The 27,260-nt window shown below is 41.1% G+C and overlaps 1 protein-coding gene across 3 annotated transcripts in view; it reads right to left on the bottom strand.

Annotated features, from left to right (window-relative positions):
- Positions 1 to 27,260, bottom strand: part of taok3a (TAO kinase 3a) — a 58,186-nt gene that overhangs the window by 27,863 nt on the left and 3,063 nt on the right. For all 3 annotated transcript variants that reach the window (XM_079340188.1, XM_079340186.1, XM_079340187.1), the window contains 2 exons: positions 7,369 to 7,476; positions 62 to 307 (listed from right to left, as the gene is read on the bottom strand). In XM_079340188.1, the coding sequence (XP_079196314.1) occupies positions 62 to 193 (132 nt within the window). In that variant the 5' untranslated portion in view covers positions 194 to 307; positions 7,369 to 7,476. The remainder of the gene's footprint in view (positions 1 to 61; positions 308 to 7,368; positions 7,477 to 27,260) is intronic.

Below are 27,260 nucleotides of genomic sequence, written 5' to 3'. Positions count from 1 at the left end.
TTAATAACAGTTGAGATGAAGTCCTTCAAACTGTGTTTAAAAACCTTAACTAAGCACTTACAAAGTAGACGGCCCCAAAGCTGCCATGTCCGATCTCATGCAGGTCACAGAAGACGTCCTCAGGGTCATCTTTAAAAAAGAGGTCGGCCAGCTCGGGGTCCTTCGGCACCCCTTTCCGTGTGGACGACGGCATTATGAGCTGGACATGGGCTACGCCTCAGGTACCTTGCTCACATTCACAGTACTACTGCTGCTGCTGCTGCTTCTGCCTCCACCAGATGTCCACGACGGGCCCGGCATTGGCCAGCTAGGACACAGGAAACAGAAGAGGGTAAGAGGCCAGATTATGATCTGATGATGTTTTTATTGATGTGCACTGAGGTGGACAAGAATGTGACATTTGAGTCATTTCGACTAACTCTGCAGAATCTTTTTTAATTTAACACCAAGCTGTCGACTGGAAACTGAAACAGTTCACTAGCTGAGTAAAAAAGAAACGTTATATGATCCAAGTAAACAAATATAAACACATTTATAGAAATATTACAACATGTATGAAAAGGATCAAGAGTGAAACAATGTATTAATTCTTAAATTGACCAGTATACATTATATTAGAGCACTGTTTGATACTTCCAAAGCCCTCGAAAGAGAGCCCTAATGTGTGTGTGTGTGTGTGTGTGTGTGTGTGTGTGTGTGTGTGTGTGTGTGTGTGTGTGTGTGTGTGTGTGTGTGTGTGTGTGTGTGTGTGTGTGTGTGTGTGTGTGTGTGTGTGTGTGTGTGTGTGTGTGTGTGTGTGTGTGTGTGTGTGCCTCATAGACAGCTGACAGGTGATAAGCAGGGAAAAAAAGACAGTCATATGATGACTGCTAGCTGTCTGGTCCTGCTCATATAAGTCTCAGTCGCACTTGCAAACCCGCACACACAAACAAACACATAAACTTAAACACAGCCAGACAGACGCACACTTGACAGCTGAAGCTGAGTCACTGATGCATCATGTCCACGAATGCAGAGTGTAAAAGTTGCCTGTGTGCGTGCAGACACACACGCTAACACTAAATGTTTTTCGTATCACAAGGCTGCAGCCGGGTTGTCAAGCGTATATGCATCCCGGACACCCTGCTCCAGTTAGCTTCACTGCACATGCATCACATAGTCGCACACATGCATACAGACAGACACACACCATCTCTCTCTCTCTCTCTCTCTCTATGTGTCTCTTCCCTTCTCTCTCCCTCTGTTTCTGTCTTCCATGAAATCTCTGTGCACATCAGCCAGATGCAGCAAGCAAATCTTGCTCCAAAGGCCAGCCCCACACAGAGCCGGCTGACATACAGGCAGAGGCAGCGAGACACAAAGGCACACAGGCCAAGACACTAAGCATCAGCATCACCCTAATCCCTCGCTCTTAGAGGGATCTAACCCATCACATCCACTCCCAAAATATCAGTCTTAAAGGCAAAGTCCTGTGCCCTCTGTTCCATGGTACCAGAAGCATAAAGATGAAGTTTCGAGGCTTTGGATAGCTTCTAAAGCTGCACTCTTTCATGAGGATTCAAGCAGTAAATTTACTGGAATTATTCAGATTATTCCCCCACTGTCAACATGATCGTAATTTTGTGTTCGACATATCTGCACATTGCAGTAAACTTGGTCAGGCCGACTCAATTACAGCTTTAGAGTGACTTTACTCTACCCCAGACTGAGTCCAAATCCAAGTCAGTGCAGTTTACACTGCACAGTAGCTTGGGTCAGGGTGTGGGACTGCTTCAACACAGAGGGGCTTTGTATGAAAATGTCGTCTTCGACTGTTTACGATGAAAGATTAGAGAAGCTAAAGCAAACTGTAGATGTGTCACCGTAGCCAATATCATGAAACTAAACGCGACTTTATACTGTTACAAGCTGACAGGTCAAAGCAAATTTCCCCATCACCCTTTAAATTAAAACAGATGTTCACTAAAGTCTGGCGACGATACGATTCATGGTAATCGGTTAACGAAACAATGTCTTTTCCAAAGACTGTAGACAAATTAAGACTTAAAAAAGATTCCTTTAGGGGCTGCAGACCAGCTTGTTAGTGTGGTTTGAACTTTGAATGATTTTTCTCTCAACAAGGGGTGGTGCTTGGAGCTTCTTATTGTGGCGTCGATTAAATGCTGCGTCATGTTGGTTGTGCCGTTTGTGTAGCTCCCCGTCTTCTTGTGAGGATTTGCACACAGTTTTTGTCCGCTCTGTTTTCTTCTCACCTCTTTCATTTTCTGTCTCGGGGAAGCCAAAAACACTTCCACACCCCTGATTGAAAAACGATGGTGCAACCTCCATTTCCAAATCTTGCCAAGTACTGATGTGAATCTGGACACCTTTGAATTACACCTTCCATCTCTAATAAAGACTGTGATTGGCTTTTGTATTTGTATGAAATACAAGTAAACACTAAGGTCTGAAGTCGGGCCTACGGGTTCAGTATAATCCTACCCTAAATAAAAACACATTTTAATATGATATACTTTTTAATAACAAGAACACTGCTGTTCAATAGCTTCTTGCTATTCTTGCTTTAACCCTTTGCTATTTGTTTTCCAATAAAACACCAAATCAAACTCCTTGTAAGGAAGTGTGAATGTACTCAAATAAAACCCAACTCTGATTTAATGACGGGCTTTAAGGTTGTTTTTGAAGGCAGTATGATGGCCAAAATCAAGGACACATTAGCTGTGTATTGGTGAAGCTCAGCTTATGGACGTGTCCTCTAAAGCTGGACGCTTTATGAAACTACAGCATAACATCTCAGCCTCGTGGAATGGCAGCCAGTTGAACTATACCCTGACTAAAGCTGATTTCATGCTACGAGGCTTTGATTTCTCTCGAAGAATACCAGGGGACGTGCTTGGAAATCACGGTGGGGTTGTCACATGAACACCAGGCATGGTTTCAGTTCACCCGCTTACATTGTGTGTAAGATCACATATACAGGCTTACATGCTCACCACCTCAAGGCACATTGAGAGGCATGAAACCCCCTCAGCAAAGACCTCCACGCCTGTGACCGAGGTGTGACTAATGATGAATGAATAGCAGAGTACAGCAAATGGGACTGTAGCTATACAACCTGTAGGCTGCAGGGTCCTACACATCATATTTGTGGTATGAAGGAGTTCAATGAAAAGCACCGCTCTAAAGTGTTAGAAATGGGGCTTTTCAGATGTTTCTTTCATTCAGTCATGGACCTGCACAAGTCCAAGTTTATTAAAGCTTAAAATCAACACATTCTTCTAAACACACAACAAATAAGTCCCATCACTTTACAATTTACGTGCATTTGTTCATTCATAACTGATTGTGTATTTATGTCGTGTGTGATTTCTATTAACCTATCAAATCAACTAGTGTGTTGGTGAACATAATGCGTCTGTTTGCATCAGCCTGTGTGTGTCCCTCATCTGTTCATCTCTCCTGCTCTGTAAATAGCTACAAAAAGAAACATCCTTTCAACCCTTTTCTTGTAAAAACAAAAATCTACAACGCACACACACACGCACGCACAGAAAGAGAAAGTGGACCTACAGACTCAGAGACCCTTTTGACTTCTAGAATCATTTAAAAGACGATCTGAAACACGATGATGGAAGGATGATTCGATGGAGGCGTAAAAGACGGATAAAAATGGAACTAATGAACACTGAAGTCATGTGATTCCCCCTGGAGACTCTGCACACCTCCCTCTCACCCTGATTTTCACTCTTCCTCCTCCTCTCCTTTCTCCTAAGATGTGTGAAGTGATGCAATGTGGCAACAACAGGTTGTAACATGGTAGGCTTGATAAAGCTGTTACTAGTCCAGCAAAACACTGTCTGGAGCGCGTGTGTATGTAAAGTATTCATATATATATATGTAAAGTGTGTGTGCGCACGCTTACTTTGGATCTGTAAATGGTATTGTGGCTCAAAGAGCGCTGATTAGGGAAATGGCTTAGAAAGATTAAACTGTGTGTGTGTGTGTGTGTGTGTGTGTGTGTGTGTGTGTGTGTGTGTGTGTGTGTGTGTGTGTGTGTGTGTGTGTGTGTGTGTGTGTGTGGTACTGATGTGCAGGTGTTGGTGCTCGGGTGAGTCAGTGAGACGCTGTGTGTGACGGTGAGCGATGGTGCTACAGAAGGTTTGTTGTTTACAGCAACAATGTATCATAAAAAACTAATTATGTAAAAGAGGTTCATGCTTTTCTGGCCCGACTACAGACACGCGCACACTCTCGGATCAAACAGTTTGGGGAGGATATTAAAAAAGGATTTCGTACTGAAAGTCTTTCAAACGATAATCTCAAAGTTTGGACTTTTTCTAAATAGATTATAAATTCAGTCTTTCCCTGCGTGTGATTCTGAGCCCACAAACAGTGAAAGGCTGATATCCAGCATTTCAAAGAGCTAGTACTGCATTGTAAGAGATGCATGTCCATGAAGACTTTTAATCATTCATATACATGTTTTGAATATGGGTCAAAGGTCAACACACACACACACACAGCTACACAAGAAGGACACGAGGAGAAATGTGCAAACAAACGACACAATCCCAGCCTCAGGCTTCCTGTTTGTGTCCTTATAATTAATTGATGTACCAACATGTTGTTGCAGGACCAAGTCCATCAGGCTGCTGGATATGGCTGCATACCATGTGATGCACCAGACTTAAATGGGACACTGCATGCATTGTCTTTACATAGCAAGTTAACGGGAGGAAGAATGATACACAATGAAAATGTGGGGGGAAAAACACCATAAAGCTTACTCCCGTTCCATTTTGTTACTAAATCAGGGGTTTTCTGATGTTCAGGTTGTGAAAACAAATCGAATCATCGATTCAGTTGGTGTGCAGTTGAATACTGTTGGTAGTTTAATGATTCAAGTTCCTACTAATGCTGCAGACATGGTCTGATGTGTTTCTGTTTTTGTGAGTGCAAGGCTGACATAGGAGACAAAAGAGAGCGCATTCAATGAAATCACTCTGGAAATGCTTTTATGGACAATAAAAATGCAGGAAAACATGCCATATTAATTCTTTCAGTTCTCTAACACTCTCCTTTTTTGTAACTCAGTTCTTTTAATCAACCTCTTAAAAAAAAAAAAAAAGGGGGTAAATAAGAAAATCTGAATTTCATATCACTAATTTTTCCTCATGTAGCATTGTCCCCTGGGTTTGCTATAATCTATTCAAATCCCAAGAGAGCATTAGTGAAGCGCAGTGACTGTGTATGCTTCTATACGTTCTATAAGGTGAAGGAAAGTGTGCTCGTTTGAAGAAACGCATACACAGGTTAGAAGAAGAATATTTCTGCCCCAGCACGTTAGTGAGAGGGACGGAGTGTCCATATGTGTGTGTCTGTGATGTGTGTGTTTGTGCGTGTATAGCCAGGGGGGGCTTAACAGCTTACTGGACCCCCTACCAGCTTTAGTCAGGAACAGGAATTAGGCAGACTGTGGGAATTCTTACTGGGATTAAAATCACCAGCTCTAATCAGAAATAGAGAGAAAAAAAATGAACTGGTAAATCCGACAAATTGTGAGTTGAGACGCAGCATGACGGCAGTGTGCCTATAGGAGAACAAGAAGAAGAGTTATGTAATGACGTGAGCAGGCGGAGAGCTTTGGAGTTGGTGTGATTTTAACGTTTTATACTGTATATGTAGCGAGTGAGCAAAACAGGCCTGAATCAAACACACTGAGGAAAAATTAAAACCCCTTACACTTCAGTAATCATGTTGAATATCCAGGTCAACATTTTTTAAGACTAATATCTGAGAATATCGAATGTAACCTTACATTGTTTTTTTTCTTGTTTTCACCCCTCATCCTGGTTGCCTCCTCTTACACTGTGACTTAAGTAGCGCGGATATGAGCTCTCATGAGAGGTACACAATGCTTTATGGCAAACGTCTTCCACTCTTCACAGTCGGTACATGTGAGGAAGATGGAGACGACAGCACAAAAATAAATCACATCCTCCTAAATGGTCTTTCTGTTGTTGGGCGCTGCAGTGAAGCCCTGGACACGAGGGAGACACACACTCGATGACACATCGCCATTGCCCTCCAAAGAGATCTACTCAGGCAAAAATAGTTCAAACACCTGTTTCCACTTTGACCCCGCAGGGTCTTCAAGCTACAATGAGCATCGTTGTGGACCTGATTGTGGAATATGACAGCCCTGGCTGGTTTGGACTTCACAGGTACTCTCTGCCCTCAGGTTAAGTCACGTGACACAAAGTCCAGCCAATTGAATTCAGCCCTTGGTCCATCTATAACCCAAATCATTCCCCTTCACCACACTCTGTCCCCATGAGCTCTTTCAAGAATCAGGGTGTGACTCAACATCAAGATTTGCCCACAGCATAGCAAACTCACACATACATGCCTGGCTTCCCACTGAACCCAATCTTCGCTGTTGGCTCTGTGCGATGATGACAACAAGTTTGAAAGAAGGATTTTTACATTTTTGCCCAAGTCACATAAGAATCCAAAAACCATGAAAAGGTTTCAGCCTGCCTTCAGATGAAGCAAAAACTATCAGTTTGTCAGTAATTATCTAAACGTCAGCATTAGAGATGTTTCAATACAACTTTTTCACTTCTGATATCATGCTGATAATGCAGCCTTGAGTACTGGCTGATACTGATATCGATCCGACATCAGCACGAATCATACATAATTCTATTACTTATTTTATAGTGTGGAATGTTAGAAAAAGCTTGATCAAGTGATGTTACTCAAACAGAACAATAGTCAGCAACAGTCCGAATGAGAAAAACTGACCCAATTATTATTGACCAATTGGTTACATACATTATACCTTCAACATAATATCTACAGTATTCTACAAGTGAATAAAATAAAGAATACATTAGAAGACCCTGAAAAACAACCTTAATAAAATCAAATAAAAACAACTTATACTTTTAAAGTCTGTTAATGGTCTCTGCTTATCGGAGCGCTTATATCAGAGGTTTTAGATGCAGACCGATAAAATCCGATATTCGTTTTCTGGCTAATATCGGATCAATATCCGATATCACTTTCGGATCGGGACATCCCTAGTCAGCATCTGACTAGGCATGGCACAGACCTGAGAAACGACCAGACTCCGCTTTACTTTCCTCTTGTTACTTATTATGTACAGCAGAGAGTTAGCAGAGCAGCTAGCTTACATTGAAGGTAAATAAGACAGTTGATGCTGCATGTCTAACTGCATCATGAAGAGGAATCTGAAACTCATGCACAAATGCTGTAACTGTATGAATAATGAAGGTCAGGGTGACTTCAGTGCTCGGTCTCAATCAAAAGGCAGCATAAGAGAGAGTCATGTGTGCAACTGACCTGTAGAAATGTGTCCAAATATCCTGCCTCCCTCCGTGTCCACCTTCTTAGATTCAGTGCAGTGTAGGCCTCTTGTCGACTTTCCCCATGGCTGGAATAATACTGTACCTGAAGGTAGAAAGAGGAAGAGACAAATAATGAACATTTATCTTTTTTTTTTTATTTGATAAGAAGTCCCTCTCGTACAGTCCTGACGTATTGACATCAGGTCGTCACTGATGTCAATACGTCAGGACTTTGGGGGAAAACTGGTCAGAATACATCTTTTAAATAAATAACATGCACCAAACATTTGGTGGTAAAATCCAAAAATAATTTAGCTGTAAGTAAAGTCAGCATTAGTTGCAGTCCTACATGTGACTTCTATATAACACCTTCTTATATTAAATGACGTCCAACTGAATCTGAATGTGAAGACAGTTCAACCTCCCTTCTCATTTGGTCTCATACATACAGTATGCCTTTTTAAAGAAGATCAAATGTCAAAGCCAGGATTATCCAAAAACATCTGTACTGTGGGTTATACATTTGATATCATGTGGCATGTTGTCAGAGTTCAGAAGAATTTGCAAAAACAAAAGTTTTACAACACCAAAACTTGCCGCCTTGAACTCGTTAAACAGGAGCGGCATGAAAGCAGTGTCCCTCCGTTGAAATGTCCGCCCCAGTACAGCAGATGGTAGAATGACTCAACAGCGGCTAATGAAAACCTCTTTCATGACTAACAATTATTATCCTCTTAACAAGACCAGGATCCAGAGCCATGATCCCTTCTTTAATCAGCTTCAGAAAAGATGACACCTCGGCAGCAGACGGTTTAGAGGACATGTGGACTCACTGCCAGACTCAGTGTCATCAGTTAGATCAACACATGTGAGGTGTATGAATTTGACCATCAATTAATCAATTCAAAGTGGAACAACTATCCACTTTTTTTCATTTTTAAACTCCCTTGGCACTTCTTTGTCAAAGCACACCTCCAAAGCTCCAGGTAGATATCAGCCATTCAAATACAAGCTAAACATGAAACGTCCTCTTGAGAAGAAGCAAGAAGAGTGGAGAAAATGTAACTCTGTACAAAAGACGGGTCATAATGTCAATTTACACCCCAGTGGGTTTTTTTTTATGTAGACTGTTAAAGAGGCCTATGTTATCATCTCAAACCAAATGCAAACCACTACATTTAATTGAATCAAAATGGTAATATGGCAGACTTGTGATATTTGATATTCAATACATCATTGATGATTCAATGATGATTGACGCATCATGTTGTGATTAAAATAGTTATTTAACTATCCCTAGTTTGATCCAGAAACTATCTTAAAGAAAGTGGGCTACATTCAAAGACACAGGAAGCCAAAGTCTAATCCATAATTTACAGACATATCTCAAACTGAATACAGTGTTATTTTTATTTGAGGGACAGACATCATTTTTTTCCTCTTCCAAATAAACACACACACACGTTTTCTGTCTCCACACAGTATCAACACAGTAAACAGCTCGAACCTGAGCGAGCTGTTTTGACAGCAGAGCGCCATCAGCCAATGGGCTTCGTTTCTCAGTTTGATAGGCAGGTGTGGAGCATCACAGTGTAACAAGTGAACACAAGCAGAGCCTGAATGATGCATCGTCCTTTACAAGACCAGCAAACATGAAAACAATCTGGGGAGTAAGAGCAGACCAACATCAGGAGGTACAGTAGATCCATAATTCAGATCATGACCTTGTGACTTTGCTTTGAGCGACTTTATTCCTGTGAGGAATTCAACTGTTGCAGCTTTTTTTCCTCTTCTCTTCTACGTCTCTCTCTTTTTTTAAATCAGTTTTCACTCCAGCTTTTTTGTCTTTTCGGTTTCTTCCCCTCAACATCCTCCTATTCTGTAACTCTGATTGTGCTGAGCAACAGATTGGCTGGAATCACATTCAATGATAAGACGAGAAGAATGGATGGAGGGATAAGAGAGGAAGGATAAAAGTGTATTGTGTGTCCCCCCTTATGAATGTGTCTGAATGATTTATAACACAAACTGACGCTTGCATGAGCCTCTGGGGAAGTTGTTGCTGCACTTCTCAGCCTCGCTCCCTCCAACGAGTTGGCATTTGTGTCCAACCAACGAGACAAAGGTACAGATAGATGGAGAGAAAAAGAGGGGAAAGTGTAAGGGCCAGAGTGTGTGTGTGTGTGTGTGTGTGTGTGTGTGTGTGTGTGTTTACTTAATCCTGAAGCTTGTTTTATTTCACTACGTCAGCTTATTTCTTGCCTTAATAAAATTAAAATATTACATTTCAGAGCCTTAGTTGATTTCTTGTTAGACAATTCAATATATATATTGATTTTTTACATGGAAAATCATTGATTACAATACTGACAATGACAAATGTCTTATTTAAATGTCTACTGGTATCAGGGCTAGCTGTTTTAGCATCACAACACAAATTATGGATTTTAGTGGAACGCCATAAAGTAGAAATTTAACCTTCGACTGACAAGAAATGTCCAAAATGAGCAGAGTTAGTTATTAAAACCTGGTGAAAACTGTTTGAAAGGTTTCTTTTTCAGGTTGAGCAGAATGATGATCAAACAGTGGTGTATGGTAACATCAAGGCTTGATATTTATGAACCTGAAATTTGTCTAAATGACTGAATTTTGCCTTTAATAAATACTCATTTAGCTTGCAGATTTGCTGCCAATCAAAGGTTGTATTGAATTAGCAGGAGGTCAACTTGGTGGGTGGAGCTCTGTGGTTAAAAAATACCAGACATTACCAAACGATGTCAGCCAAGTGTCCCTTTGAGCCTCAAGAGTTTCTCCGTGTGCAGATTGGTTTTGTTCAGAGTTGCAAAGATTTGAATGAGAATTGATGAGCACAGGAAAATGCTTGACAGTTGCGTTTGCGGAAAAGATGCAGTCAAAAATGCTGAAGGAAAGGCTTGATCATTTTTGTTTAACACCAAGGAGAGACGAGAGAGAAAAGAGCTTGATAAAAAGCCACCGAGGATGTGTGTCATAAACAGCATTGTCATCAATCCAAAAGAGAGCCGGCCTTTAAGTTTCTTTGAAGGTTAATGCTAATCTGCCTTTATTTGACAGCTTACAGACAACAAGTACAACCATTAGAGGAAAGAGTGACACAGTCCACACATTTAGTTAGAAAAGTAGAAAGAGTCCTTTGAGTTGTGTCGGTATCCTTGAGAGATGCAAGGAAAGCACAGCGTGAGAACAGATCATTTAACATAATCTTTACTCATTACCAGGCCTGTAGGTTTTAGGTAATGCAGTGTAGGTGTAAACTGTGCAGTAGCTCTGTTGTGCTCAAGTATCACAGACTTTATGATTAAGTTTATTAGTGCCAGAGCTAATGATAGAAATATTGATATCCAACTGCTCCTGCCTGTTCCTCCTGTTGCATGACGAACGCTGGGATATGAATCAGTCATCTTGAGTCACGAACGGTCGATTTCAGAGGCGGAAATTGGCAAATAAAACTGCTTTGACAACCTTGAATTGTATTTCTGTTCATGGGCAAAACAACCCAATTTAACAGTTTTTAGAGGGATTGACTAAACAGTTCATCAAACCGGATGTGATAACTGGTTTTAAGCAAAGAGCGCGTCCGAGTTCAGGCTGTCTTTCTGTTTCAGTTTCTCACATAAAAACACAAAAAAAAGGCTTACGTTGACTTAACTTGACATCACTTCCTCGATGTGTGAAAGTAAATTCGACTTTACTAATAACAGCACAGGAAATATTGACAGTCAGTTTAGAAGAAGGCCTACTTTCCGACAGTTGATAAAAAGGGTATGACTTTATTTGAATTATATTAATCTTCACATTTAAAGCAACATGCAATAAACACCTTGTCATGCTTTACCTGTCTTTATTTGGACTGTGAGCCCTGATTTGAATAATGAGTCTCATTGTGACTTTGCTGGCTGATAACTGAGGTGAGCTTCTGATGAGTCATACTGGAGCTGGCTGTGCTTTAAAATCACACGTCCCACACTGACATACTGCTTTAAATAGAGCTGAGACAACCAAATACACCAGGCAAATTTCACAAAAAAAAAATTCTCCTGGGATCAAAATATAGTAATCCTCGTGGACAGAAAGAAACTAAACATTATGTCCTCAGTCCTGATTATCGGGCATGGTGTGGATTTTTAGAGCTGTGACTCATTTTTAAAGACACACACACACACACACACACACACACACACACACACACACACACACACACACACACACACACACACACACACACACACACACACACACACACACACACACACACACACACACACACACACACACACACACACACACACACACACACACACACACACTTTAAAGCATGATTTAGAGACTTTAGGGCTGCTCTCATATCTACAGCTTAGTGACACTATTGAGACATGCATGCGCATGTCAACACACCAAATAATGTTACCTTTTCAGATTAGCTTTAAGGCTAATGCCAACATAAATGAGGGGTGTTGGTGGATAGAGGGACAAATGGGAGACAAATAAAGGGGCTAATCCAACAACTTTGAAACCCCAGACACACTGTATTAAGAGTTCCCACAGGATCTGTGTGCAGAGAGGTCGGGATCAGTCATTTCAATCCACGCCACACACGGTGAAACTGATCCCGCCCCCTCTGTAGACAATGTTCATGTTTCCACCGCACGCAGCGTGGTCTGTCCCTGACGCATGCCACCAGGGCCAATCCTCTCCAAGTATGTGCTGAGTCTATTATTTTACCCGCACAGGAAGCCAGACAAGACGCAAAGATCATCCGCTCAATTTCAAAATAAAACCCAATATAGTGAGTCCCGCCAAGCGCTAATGCAGGTAGATATTGTGGTTGGTGAATACATTTCAAAGGGCTATCTGCCACATGGCGGGTAAATGTTGAAACAATAATTGTAAATCTGTGAATATGTGCTGAGCTCTAATCGTCTTTGGTGGAGCTGAAGCTCCAGTTCGCTGTCTGCATATCGGAGCATTGCAGGGGCGCGCTGACACACACCAACACACACTTACACAACACCGTGTGCAGCGGAACACTAAAGAAGACCTCTGGTCAAAACGGTGAGATTTCATGGAATAAAAAATTAATTTGAGCAAGGACACTACAGAGTTTATGCCTGGTATTATTTCATTTCATTGTATTTTTTTCTTCCTTTATTTTATTCATGCAAACATGCTCTTAGTTTTTTTTTTTTTCATTGATTCCGTTTATATTAATGCTTTTGAGCTGACATTTCCTCAATTAGGGAATCAATAATGTTTATCCTTATCCTTAATTGTGCATTTATCATATTGGTACACGTATCAGAATTGGGTTTTATTGCCAAGTACATCTACACATACACTGACTTTGACTTGGTGTATTGGTGCAAAACAAAGAAAATAATACAGAACTAGAAAGAACCTAAAACATAAACAACATGAGAAGCAAATTACAACATTATAAAGAATAGAATTTAAGCTCATATTACTGACTAACCAAATCACACAAACTAGACCAATAAGACCAGCTCAGTTTGTCTTTTATTCTGAAAGTTCAAATTAATAGCATTCTTAATCTCCATACTGATGAAGAATTATTGTCAACCTGGTCATGAAAACAAAGTTCACAACGTGCAGCGCCCAGGGGTCATATTTGTGCTGCTGAATGGTATCAAACCAGGTATTGGCATCTCTTTAGACTTAATAACACAGCTAACGACTGCATTCGCTCAGTGCTCATAGCTTCACTGACTCTGGGAACAAAGCTAAATCAAATCGCATCAGTAATCTAACGAGGAATATTTAAAGATGAGAAAACACACGCACAAACACACTTTTGGTCGCACTGCCAAACAAAGACCAACCCTCGTTCAATGTGAGAGCTTTTTTAGAGCAACCCCATGAATCCAGAGGGGTCAGCCTGTGTGCGTGCCCCTGGAGGAGAGCCTGGAGTTTTCTCTATTAAAGCCATTCATCCTCTCTGGCAGCTATCAGAGCTCGCGCCTTTTCAGCTGAGCTCTTTTTTCTCAAACTTGGTCAATGGTGTGTGTGGTCTACTGTCTTCCTGACTCTAAATCCAGTCTTTCTCACACACACAAAAATCAGTGTCTGCAGTGTCTTTTCCCAAACCCCTCCCCCTTTACATAAACATAAACAACGCACACTCAGAGTTAATGCAACTAGCTTAACATGCTACGTTCAGTGACACAGAGCCCCATCACAGCGCTGTTTAATTATTCAACAGTCCCTCACACACAATGTTGCACATCAGAGAGAGTCAGGGTGGAGGAGGAGCAAGGGGCTGTGCATCATGGGTAACAGGGATTGAGTGTGATGAGGACACACACACACACACACACACACACACACACACACACACACACACACACACACACACACACACACACACACACACACACACACACACACACACACACACACACACACACACACACACACACACACACACACACACACACACACACACACACACACACACACACACACACACACACACACACACACACACACACACACACACACACACTCTTATGAAATGAAGAAATTCAGGTGGTTATTGATCGTATGGACAAGAATGAAGGGAACACGGGGTTAGAAGTGGTGTGAATGCACCTAGACCAAGCCGGCAGAATTCTGATCTGGACGACACACACTCCTCATTTACATCGATGATCGATAATCAACGCGCCGTGGCTCTGTTAAATCCGACTGAAAATAAATAAATACAAATACTTAAAAAAGGGAAACATTGTCAGCTGAAATCATGAACCATAAAATGAATTTTAAGTTATTGTTTCTTTACCCAGAGTCAGCCTTTTTTTAAATGATTTCTACTGAGATTTATTTCATTTGATTCAAACAAATCTCTAGCAGAATGTGTGAACACACAGCTTTGTCTCAAAGTTACATTTAAGGATAGGAACTTTGATTGTGCTCTACTGCCACTCTTTGCTTGTCATGTGTAACCAAAGAGGATACTTTTAGGTCCTGCATGAAGAAAACATTCATGTTTCTTGATTCAATTACTTCTTTACCAAATAGAATCCATCAATATCCAGTTGTCTATTACACCTCAAACAAACTCTTATCCTTCTAAATCTTTTAGATCAAAGTCTACTTGTCATCAGTAAGTTGAAACACCTTTCTACATGAACACAACCCCCATTTCTTCAAAACCTTTCCTTCCATCTACTCGTTTCCTGTGGCTTGCTCAGGTGGTGGTCCTGCTGGCCAATGAGCTGGCGTCAGGGGTTGATGACACGATTGGGTGACTGGAGACTTGTCAATCAGGGTGTAATCTGTAAAGCATTGGCCAAAATGTAATCCATAACACTGACCTAGGAGTCACCGAGTTCAACAGAGAATCTGTCTAAATCTGTCTGCAGCAGTTAAGCCCTTGATACAAAAATGAACAGCTAAAATACTAAGCTGAAACCGCGTTACAAAGGATTAAGTATGAAGTACCTGTTATCGATTATATGGTTTTATGTTTGGGCATCAGTGTGAAATTGAACCACACATTTAATTTACTGCTTTGGGAACATTTGATGAATCACATCTGAAAACAAGGGACAAAAATAAAACTATCGCATTTAACTTTTAATACTACAAAAAAAAAAAAAAAAATCGGGGAAGGATGAATGGATACCAATCCACAAATAATAACACTTATTTTACTTTTAGACTGACTCCCCACCGAGACTGCTTTTACATGTTTATACGATGACAGCAGAATCTGAAATATTATCCAATTATTATCTTGGCTATACTTACTGTCATCAAATGAAAATAATACAAACTGCACGATTTGGTTCAAAGGAATAATCCTGATTATTTGAAATGTGGAGATAAAGATAGTCAATATACTCTAATTGTTAGTATTTATTCATTCCATGTAAGTTATTTTGAGAACATATACTTCCTGATATTCACCTATTGCCAGAGCTGGACTGGGATAAACAAATCTGACCTTTTTGGTCCCCTTAACCCCCCCCCCCCCCGGCTGAACATGACCCAGCCAGCAACCCCCCAAATGCTCTCACTGCGCTAATGTTTTTAAAATCTCAATATATGTGAGGACAATGTGAGGTCAACTAGGACCATGGACCCATACTTGTTGAGCCTAACTTTGCGCTCCTTTGATGATGAACGGAAGCAGTGTGAAAGATCCCTCAAGCATATTTTCCTGTTGATCAAACATCAGAGATGACTGAGAAATATGCTTTCTGTGCGGGACCTGACAGAAGACCACCTTGTGGCCATTACGACAGACAAGAGTGCTACTGTTGTCATAGCTGCAGCGCTACATAGATGGACACGTGAGCGATGATTTGGACACAAAGTGAACAGACGCAATGCTACCGTTTGAGATCGTCTGAATGGAGGCATCTGATGACTGGCTGCCATATTCTTTCTGTGTTTGTTATATATAGAGAGGTGAAACAGATCAGGCTTGATCCGCGGTCAGTTTGGATCACCCTCTATGGTTTCTGGACGCATGTATACCACAGATCGATGGTAAATGTATCAGTCCGGTGTAACGTTTTCTAAATCTCTCTGCAGATTCAGATTGAACAGTCCTTTAAAATACATTTTTACGTACTGTCACACAGAACTGGGTCGAAAAGCGTTAATATTTCAAACTGTGTGGTCACCCTGTCTGCAACACGCTTAACAGATTGTGTCTCTGTATTGTCACCAATGAGTGCATTAATGTTAGTAATGTTACAGCCTGCTGTAGAAACTCTGTTAGAGTGCTGTCTTCGCTCCTTCGCTAGAGTTCTAGCTCCTAAACACGAGTCCCCGTCACACAGGGCGAGCTGTAGTCTTATTGAGATTGACAACCAAGCTCTCTCCCCATAGATGGAGTTCACACATCCCCTGTCAGGAGAAGAGTAGGAGACAATTTCATTCATGAAGACTGTCCTCCACATCCTCCATTCACAAGTGCTGGCTGAGGAGGAGGAAGATGACGTGGAGCTGACCAAAACAGTCCAAACCAAGATCCTTGAAAGAGAAGTCCTCTCAGATTAAAAAAGCGAACATTTCTGAGCATCGTGTGCCCACCGCTCAGGAGCAAGTGAAAACAGAGATGAAGTCAGGGGATGTACCTCAGTGAGCACAGAGCCCGCTACTTAAACGTAAAGTCATGAGGATCAAATCGGAATCAGATCGGAATAAGCAGCCTCCCCTGGGAGAAATAAAAACATACCTTTGATTTATATAAAACAAGAAGGAAAGAGAGGAGGCAACACAACAATTAAGGGTAAATGTTAAGTAGGTGCAGCCACCGAGGTCATTTCTACTGACCCTGGGTAACACACAGGTTTTGTTGTTTGTGCTAAACTGGTGTGAAAAACCACACAGGACATTCGATAAGTTCTGGTGCTTTCATCAATAAATGTGTAACACTCACTGCCACTGGACACGTCAAGCCAGGCTCAGCTGGGAACTGTGGTGACAAGATGGGCCGTATCGACTAGGCAATAACCCAGGGCCTGTTTATGACACTATCAATTCCCAGCTGTATTGATTTTCATTGTGGTTACAGGATATTCTTCAGTGGTACACCCAAACACACAATAGCACAGAGAGCCAAACAAAGGTAGGGAGAGCCAAACAATAAACAACTGTACATAAGGAATACAAACCTATGAGTTGTGTATATGTAACTAAATAGTCATGACACGCGCGCACACACAAAATTAGTTTTTTTTTTTTTTTTTTTTTACAGTAGCAGCTTATATAAGTCAGTAAGCAGGTTTTGACCAAGTCTGTTAACCCTGAATTGAGGGAAACTCTGGGTTTTCCGTATAAGAAAGAGAGGTTACTCAAATCAGAGAAAGAAGGGTAATCAAAAGAAAGAGGTAACTTTAGCTCTGAGTCAGTTACTATGGTAACTTAGTCTGTGTTCTTAACCTGGTAAGTTTTCTTCTCCTCTTTCAGAGCCAGGAACACACTTTAATATCCTCATTCTTTCTTTCAGATTGTATTGCACGCGTTTGTGGAAATTCAACGGTTGTCCAAATAAAGATCCAGGTTGTTTTAGGCTATTCCCTAAAAAATAAAGTTCTTTGTTGAACATGGCTTTCAGTCTCTTGAGATGAAGCGCTGCGTTATTCCGCAGGTCATAGGCCTACATTTATGTCGGGAGATATTCATTTATTTAGGGCTAATTAATAAACTAATCAGGATAAAGCTAAGAGGACATTTAGCCTGTGTGTGTGACACCAGCATTATGTTGGGGAGACAGATAATGCTAATTCAAATAAACACCATTGTTTAATACGTCAAATATGATTAAAATACCATAAGCCTACAGTTTATTCTTTATTTAATTCTAAGCTTTCAGCTGCATTTCTCCTGACTGCATCTTGATAAAAAATATATTTTAGATTCAATAACCAATAACCAGATTAGACCTGCGATATAATTCTGAATTGAGCAGACTACATGACATGCTGACACTTCTCTTTATTCTATCCACATTAAGATGTATATTTTTTTAATCTGAAGTTTCTTTTTTGTCACCTGTTGCCATGGTGATTCATAGTATTGGGGCTCAATTAATGTTGGCTTTTAATAGCTGTGATGTACGCGCTGAACACCGAGTGAGAACATGCTCAAAATTGTTTTAACTCAGATCAGCTCATCTGGAAACAGAAACTGAGAGTTTCCCACCTGAGATTAAATCAGCTCAGAGCTCAGGGTCAGACTGAGTGTTTTTGTGCAATAGGCCCCTGTTGTCTTCTGCATCTTTCTCTCTGACACAGCAAAGCTAGTGTCTCACACACACTGATCTGAGGGCAACTGCAAACATATCCGCTAATAACTCTGTTTAACCTTAAGTAAAAATTACATTCCATTTCTGCCCAATATTTCACAATAAAAGTCCAAACTTTTCAAGCTCCTGAGACTCTTTCATTGTGATTGATTCATATTAGGAAAGGCGGTGTTTTCAGCAGCAGCTTAACACAAGAGAAGCCAAACTTAAAACCACACACATTCAGTTAGAAGCTACTGAGATCTAAACGCACAGTGACTTTAAACAATATCTTTCTCCGCACTCGCACACATAAATGAGAAAGGAATCCCATAAAACAGGTTTTTAGATAGCATGATATGAATTTGAGGGCTTATCAACCTGACAACACTTCACCGGCCCATCAAACTCTATAGAAGAGACTCATGTAGGGAGGGTCCAATCGCATCCCCAACACCACAGTAACAAGTCAAGTGCCTATGGTCAAATGCCTACACGGGCGAGTGAGTCATCCTGCCGCTGCAGCCACATACTGCTTTCCCACAAGGCCATGCAAAATGCAAGAGTACCAGAGAGTTTCACTGTAAGAGAGAGAGAATGTGCAAACGCACAAATGCCTTGCACATGTACACAGCCACACACATAACACCAAGAACGCATGTAATCATTACATGACGTGCTGCAGTCATTTACACACACACACACACACACACACACACACACACACACACACACACACACACACACACACACACACACACACACACACACACACACACACACACACACACACACACACACACACACACACACACACACACACACACACACACACACACACACACACACACACACACACACACACGTGTATTTGTACTTCCTCCAAGTGTATGCGTGTATTTGTTCGTCTACAAAGGGAGGGCTGAGCGTGGAGTGCTACTCTAAAGCCCAACAGGATTTTCCAATCAGGAGCAGCACAAAGATTAGTAGAGGCCTATAGCATGCTCTGCTTGTAGTGAAAGCAGTGCAAAAGACACATTATAACACAGACAGTAAGGACATGCAGCTGCTACTTCCTGAGGTTTTTTTCCCCCCCTAAAATAAAACATTAAAGATTAAAAAAATTGCCTGCAATGTTGAACTTTTCATTCATGTATTCATTTTTCAGCTGAACTCTTCTCAACATGAAATAAAATATCCTTTAATCATAAAGTAAAAATAATTCAATGAGTATACCAATCAGAGCCAACAGGCTAGGCGTTTTACATTTCGCTTGTTCGAGATACCCTGTCATTTTGAAGAAGTACTTTCTACTCCCAGATAATGATTCTTTGAGTCAGAGCAGATATAGTTGAACACTGTTTGCGTCAATTTACCCTTTGTCCAATCCAATAAAAAAGCACCAATTTGTGTATTTACTTCTCCAAAAAAAAAAGAAGCTAATTATGTATGATTTGAGGGCTAGCTGCATTCTTTAAAATGTCGAGGCTAGACAAAAAACGGCACAGTGATAAACTGTAGCTTAAGCTTTGCCACATATGCAAAGAAACTCTGAATACCAACATACCATCCATGCATGTGTAACCTTTTCCAGACAGAAAGAGGAAGTCACTCACCCTTTCACAGATCTGCCAGTCTTTGGGAGCAATGTGTAATCTTTGCGATAGTTTTCAAAAATTTACATTGGATCCCCGACTGCATAAATGTCTCAATAACAAAAAGTAAATAAAAAAAGAAGCTTCGAAGTCTTGGACCCTCTCGGTTTTCCCATACAGAGGTTTAGAAGTTTGTCGATTTTGCGTTTTCTTTTGCTTAGCTCCGGTGATTGGCTCCTCTGGGTGATGCCGTCTTACAGCGCTCCCATTTGTGCGACTGGTAGATTGATCTGGTTTGACCTCACTCTGAACCCGCACTGCCCCAACACAACTGTTTAAAAAAGGAAGATGGGTCTTGGAGCTCTGCTGTGTGATGTTTCTACTGTGTTATTTCCCTACATTTTGTTGCTGCTACTTCTTCATTTGTCGTCTTCTCTGGGTTAGCAAACAGTTAAGAGCTTATTATCACCACTTGGATCGGGGTATGAATACTGCTATGTGTCTCTTAGCTCCACTTAGACGTTTTCATCTTGTGACTGCATGCACCAAACAAAAGAACAAGAAACGTTACAGGCCTATTGGCTGATTCATTTTCTAATCTACCTGCAACCTCGACTGATGAGTCAAAGTTCATTTCAGACCCTGGATGTAAATATAACGACACTGTATTTATCTTTTAAAAAGGTTATTATTGCAAAATGTATTGCAAATATTGCAATCAGTTTTTCTGCACTACTTTAAACCCTCCAATACATCTCAAAGAATGTGTTTGATTTGGAGAAGCCAAAGGCATACAAAACTACAACACGACACCTCTTCTTCACCTCTTCTGTTTTAAAAACGATCAGCAAAAATTTAAAGAGAAAGACAGGGATGAAATCTAGTAGAGGAAACTCCAAAATGGAAACATGCATCTAGGCCACTGAGTCATTTCCCCTGAGTTTTGCCTCTTCTTCTTCTTTTTCAAATATACACTGACAGTATAAATTATGTACATCATCACACGGGTTTACACAGAGTGGGAGAGAGCCCATGGGCTTTAAGACTTAGGATTTCAGTGTTTTATCCCCTGTAAAGTCTGACCGCAATTAGTTTGGGAATTAATTCAGGATGAGAACTTCCTCCCCCTTTCCTCTTTTAGATCTTCTGATTCATCCAAGCCTCTCTTAAACAATCACACACACATTCAGAGGGAAAGATCTACCCTGTGGAGGTGGGATTTTACCCACACAGATTACTTTAAGGTAACACCAACGTCATACTTAATACAAGACACTGTTTTTAAATGTAATGCTTAGAGTGGGAATACAAATCAATCAATAAGCCAACAGCACTGAGTCTTTAAAGAAGCCAAGCATGAAAGTATTGATTGATGAGTTTTTATGTGTGAAACTTAAGATATAAAAAAATAGACTACAGACAATACCATCAAGTAATCCATTAGTTTAAACACTGTCATCCAAGTCATTAAAAGGTTTCTCAAGCTTTCTAGGGCCCGCTCAAAGTCTTTGAATTGTTTCTGTATTTCAAGAGGCCATATTTTATCATTTCTCATCACCAACTGTGTACGACCAAGCCAATAAATAATCCTTTATTGCCAAGTTTTGTCTGAGGGAATTTATTTTCATTGGTTTAGCAATTCCGTTTCAATAACCGCATGCCATCAATTGACCTCTGAGTGTTTGAATTTGAGTCAACAGCTCATCAATACAAAGCACCATGCTTCCATTTGTCCACCTACAACACCAAAGCACTACGAGTCAAACTGTTTGTGAGGGGAAACTGAAATTCATGGAGTAAGTTACATATTTAATGGATGCAGGGATTGACAGCCAGCGTGCGATCATGCACGGTGCAACGCGATATACAACGCTTCTGTGCTATTAAAGACCCGGTGTAACAGGCACACTGTATGTTGGCTCTTTTTAAAAAAATGTTAAATCAGAGCTGAAGAAGTGAACCACCAGCAGCTCTGCATCTAAAGAGAGGGCTTTAAAAAGTTGTTACACTGTTGTGTTACTTTTCATAGTTGTTATATAAATACATGTATACACATACATTATGTACATGATGTACATAAAAGTACACATGATTAATCCTGATGTAAAAAGCGTATCGGGATGGGAGGGCTCAGTCATTTTTGAACCCCTCCAAGGATGGGGATGACCGAACCTTTGCATTTACCCTCCACACTTAAATACAATCTGAAGTTTCAAACCTTATTAGTGAATGACTCTTTAATTATCTTCTGTGTTAATCACAAAGTTTTTATAAAATCCAGCCTGCGAGTATTTGTGAAGGAGTTTCCTGAACCATGGCATCTAATCGGATTGAAATATTGGCCCGCTTCCTGCTGCTTCACTGTGAATTTGTTAAGATTGCACAACAGGATTTCCTCTCTGCCATGGCCCATGTACTACACCAGGAAACAATAACTGAGCACGGGTCAAAAATGCTGCTCTATAAAAAGCCAGGAAAGGGTGTGTGCATGCATTGGCGTCTTTGATGCTCTCACGGTCTGATAATTAAACTGTTGCCTTATTGGCCCTTTGGGACAATATCATCCCAGCAATTATCCCAGGGTTCGTGGCCTCTGCAGCGCTGCACATCTGGTTCATTTATGTTTGACAGACCAAGAATGAGTAAGAGAGGTAGTAGGTTGTGTTCTTGACAGAGTTTCCTCCAAGTCACAGTTTAATTGGACGATTGTTCAGTTCAACCCCAGGCTCTCTGGGTTAACAAAGGCATACAACGCTCTCTGAGCATGGACTATTAAGCAAGAAAAGGGTGGCACAACTACGTTATTTTGGCCCCTTTTTCTCCTGATGTTCCCTCATTCAATATGGCACGCCATTCACGTCCCGTCGAATGAAACCCATCAAATAATCGTGATTTTAAAAATGCACTATTTGACAGCCAGATTTGCTAGCTATAGAGCATAGATCGGAACCTAAATCTCCAACTTGAACCGACCAAGTACACATTATCTCCGTAAAAAAAACAAAAACATGCGTTTACTCTTTATAGAATGTCTGCTCACCTCCCGCGCCGTTCAGCATTTCTAAGCTGTGATTTATCAGTGTGAGTGAAGAAAGAAACTAAACTAGCAATGGTATAAAGTAGTGCTTTTGCTTATTCATCTTTTACTTCAACAGTAAATATGCTTAGAAGATTTTGGATACAAACACAAACTATCTTTTTTCTTTTAAACATAAGACTTAATTTTCCTCTGGATTTTTATTGCATTGTCTTTTCAGTTACTTATCAATTAGAACGAGCTGAAATAAAATGCATTTGTCTGATCCCTTATGGGTTTATCCCTTTGTAAACGTAGAAAACATTAACATCCGAGCTTCTCATTCTGAATATGAGGTTCGAGGAGATTGCTGTTTAGTGAATACAGTCAATGGCTGCGACTACAGCTGCAGAAAAGGCTGTGGATTTCATTACTCAGAGCCTGCATATACAGCATGTTACCTTTCATCTTGTCTTAAACTGTTAACTGCTGCTGGATTCCTGCATGTATTACTATGTATTCAGGCAGCCTGAGCCACAGACTTAACTAAGAAATAAAACAAATCAAAGTCACATTTGGACTGAATCACTGATGCTGGCATACAAGAGCACAACGCAATCTCCCCCCCCCCCCCCCCCGATTCATCAGAGGCAAATCTCCACTTGACCCAATGGAGTCTATCCAGTCACAGCATTAAGGCAGCTTGGGCAGAGGCCTAGTTTCTCCTGGGACTGGGTGGTGGTTGTGGTGGTGATAGGGTGGTGGGGGTTGGGGGTTGGCACACTCTTGGTATAGCTCAATGAAAGAGGAGTTATCAAGCATATACTGTACATAAGGTTCAGTTGTAGCCAAAACCAATCCATCCATCAACATGAAAAGCCCTGAATATATTGGTAATTCGATGTAATGACAGCTTGTCCATCAACAGTCATTCCATGTTCACACTAACACTGCCTTGACCACAGCTGAGCTATCCATAAAAGTGCTCACCTAAGAAACCTCTGTGATGGCACTAAATCAATGAAAAAAGAAAAAATGTGAAGCATGTTGTAAATGCACCGAGTAGCAATTATGATGTAGAACTGCCAGACACAAAACCGCTTTGAGCTGGCAAAGGAAGCTCCCAAAATAGATCAGTGCGGTGCAGTGTATTACCTCACCCCCACACACATCAGCAAATATGTCCATCACAATCAAGCATCTTAAGCCATGCCGACATGGCCCACTCTGCTAAGCTACCAGTGTAAACTGGAGGTTTCCTGGCTGCTTCCTGAAGGAGACGGTCAGCGGAATAGACTCAAATATTGTAGTTCTATGACATGACACTCAGTTTTTTAAAGCCCTTATTAAAGTTAACCATGTAGTTCTAAATATACCCCAGCCTGAGCCCTTTCCGTCATTCTGCTGAGCTAAATTAAGCCCTTCGCCCAGAAGTGGTGGTGGTGGGCAAAGATAAGGCAAGTCAGCCATTGGCAAGTGTGATGTCTCTTTGGGTGATGATGATGGTTGCTTGTAATTCCCCAGCGCTTCAACTTGGCCTAGTCACGGAAAAGCAGAGAGAGGCTTGCAGAATTCAGAGAGGTGGAGACAGATGTAGCCAGACATCACGGGGGTAGAAAAGAGCATGGGGGGGGGGGGGGGGGGGGGGGGGGCGTAGGGGCCAACTCATGGTCACAGCTGCAACCTCACCAGATGATTGGAGGCGGATTTCTAATGAAGGGCTGTAATCAAGTTTCTGATGCTAACCTCCCACACCCTGTGAGGCTGACGTGCCAAAATGCCTCTCTGATGACAGCGGGTGCAAGTAATGCACAACAATGAATGATGTATTTAACATCAAATCTGCTCTGACAGGTTTAAAAAAAATACATAACAGGTAAAAACAGTCAAAGAAAACAAACAAGCATGAAACAACCTTTTCACAAGAAAGGGTTGAACTATTTAATCCAGAACAGGACTTAACGTCTTTTTCACCTTTTAGTTAAAAAGGTGACCTACGGTACGTATTTAATTTGATGTTTGTCTAAATGTATAAGAGACTGTCATAATCAGAGAAGGAATAGCTGAATATGGTCAAACATTTCACCGAGGATCAAAAAAGACTGTTTTCAGCACTGGGAGGTGGTGAATTAACGGCCAAAGTGGTACACATCCCAGGGAGGCATCTGTTGATGAGACATCTGTTGGGCCGTGACTTCCTTCCCTCAGACAGCTTTGAGAAGAGCGAGGCCATGACTCAGGTCTGCATCAGCTGCTGAGATACAACTAGATCCATTTCACATGATTCCCTGTGACTCCTAACATTTCAACCCAATCCCCAAGTGAATGCAGCTGAAAGAATTGCAACTCATGACTTGTTGAAGACAAACCTAGGGACAGATTGATGCAGTGGACACAGGTGTGTTCCTGGATCAGACATGTCAAAGTTAAAAAGCATAAGCAGCAATTTATTTGCTTAAAATATTTAATCTAGTTGCTTTGAATGTGTGACTGTGATTAATCCTCGGATCGGACTTTACATCATCATATGAAGTTACAAAAAACAAAGGGTTGGCGTTAGTTGTGGATAAAGTTCATCAGTAGCACATGATTTTTTTTGTTTTACATATATTATTTATAAAGGCTATTCTTTATTTAAATGTGATCTTAAATCAGATACAGTTCAGAAGAAAAGTGACCTCAGTGTGATCAGCTAGGTCTGAAAGCGTGCGATTTAGTGAGCCGGTAGAGGTGAGCGGGAGTGGGGATTTCCTCTCAATCTATCGATGAATAAAAGCGTGAGCGTGTTTCTGTACTCACTGTAGCCTCACTGTGTGGGAAACACTTACTGGAGATGTTTTGTGTATTGGTGACGTTTCACAGGACAGAGATACAACTTGGAGGTCAAAGCCACTGGAGATGTATCCTTTTACTAAAAATCTGTTGAGGTTCCCTCTTTTGCTGGCTCAGTAAGACCATGATTTTGTAGCAGTGCTTTCTCTTGAAATTACCATTTAAAGCATGCTAACAAATCTGCTGGTAGAGGAGAGGCGGGGTAGGGAGGGCATCATTCTGCTCGTCATCTGAGACAGCATTCCTGTATGAGACATGCTAAACCAGATCACTGCAGAACATTAAGCCTGACAGTGGCGCTTTAATATTTGATGTGCTCTGCTACCGTGGCATAAACCACCAAACTGCTCTGTAGCAGTTCAAACTCACAATAATGTCCAATGTCTTTTTTTCACAAGTCAGCCTTCCGTCACATTGGAGAGAGTTAGCAGAGAGTTCTGAGGCATGCTGAGATGGATTAGTCAGCAGGGAGGAGTTTCTGCTGTCAACAGGTTGCCCAATGTGAAACAGAATTCTGGAAGAACCTTCTTCACTGGCATCAAGGATTTTTATTTCAGGACTGTGTAATACTGGCTGTCTCACAGGCAGACATGCAGAGCTGACCGAGCATACGACAGCGCTTTGAGACAAATACAGTATGGAATGCTTTGAGTCCTATGTGAGCAGCACTTCCTGTTATGATCGTTCGACAGCAGAGTAGGTGAACGTATCATTGACCTCCACACGATCCATTACAAGACAAAAAGCTATTCTTTATCCCAAAACCTGTGGGTGAACTGCAGCATGCAGAACAAACCACAATGTCCAACTCCATCCCATCACATTCTGTAGTTTGAAAGCCAGCAGGCCTTTTTGACTTGTCTGCCCTCAATACTCTGCATGGCTGACTGAGATCATAGATGGCCATACTGGATGCAAAAAGGAACTTTATAAGGAACGCTACAGTTTATATAATTCAAAATATGTATGTATAACAATATAAAAGATAATATTTAAAGAATTAAGACCTACAAAAAGCCAAATGTGTAATTGTTTACACAGTTTGTTGACACAGACAGTATGGTGTTGTTTAGCAATGATGTCTCATTGTGACCGCACATTTCTTTATGCCTCAGTTTGTTTTCTTGTTTACCTGTTAGCAGATTAGAAATTATTTGTCGACTTTCAAACGTTGCACTCATGTCAAACTGAGGGATGGGATGGACCGGACCGGACCGGACCCCCCCCCCCACCCCCAAAACCTCAACCAACAAACTACAGCCCCCCCATATTATGTGTAATATCAGCATTCAACTGTAAAAATCCACATCAGTCTTGCTCTAGTTAAAGTCCTGGAATAAGAAAACCAAAATGCTCTTGCATTTGTCACACATGTCATAGTTCAGACTGGACTGAGTACATCTGTTTGTTGTATCTGTAAAACAAAGAACAGACAGTGCACATTTAGGGACTGTATCTTCAGTCTTTGGACCCAACACAATGCTCTTTAAGAGATTCTGTTTGGCTAAGTTTACTGTACAGCAACAGGCTGTAGACGTCCTGACCTCAGCATAATCCTAAACATCATCTAACCCAGTCCTGCAGTCTGCCTTAAGTATGAACATGGCCACAGCTTTAGCATCGCTGGCTCACAATTAGAAGACCCCACC

This window comes from Symphodus melops (genome assembly GCF_947650265.1).
Source record: "Symphodus melops genome assembly, chromosome: 1".
Classification (NCBI taxonomy): domain Eukaryota; kingdom Metazoa; phylum Chordata; class Actinopteri; order Labriformes; family Labridae; genus Symphodus; species Symphodus melops.
Note: the sequence above shows the minus strand (reverse complement) of the source record. Positions and strands in the feature narration are given on the sequence as shown.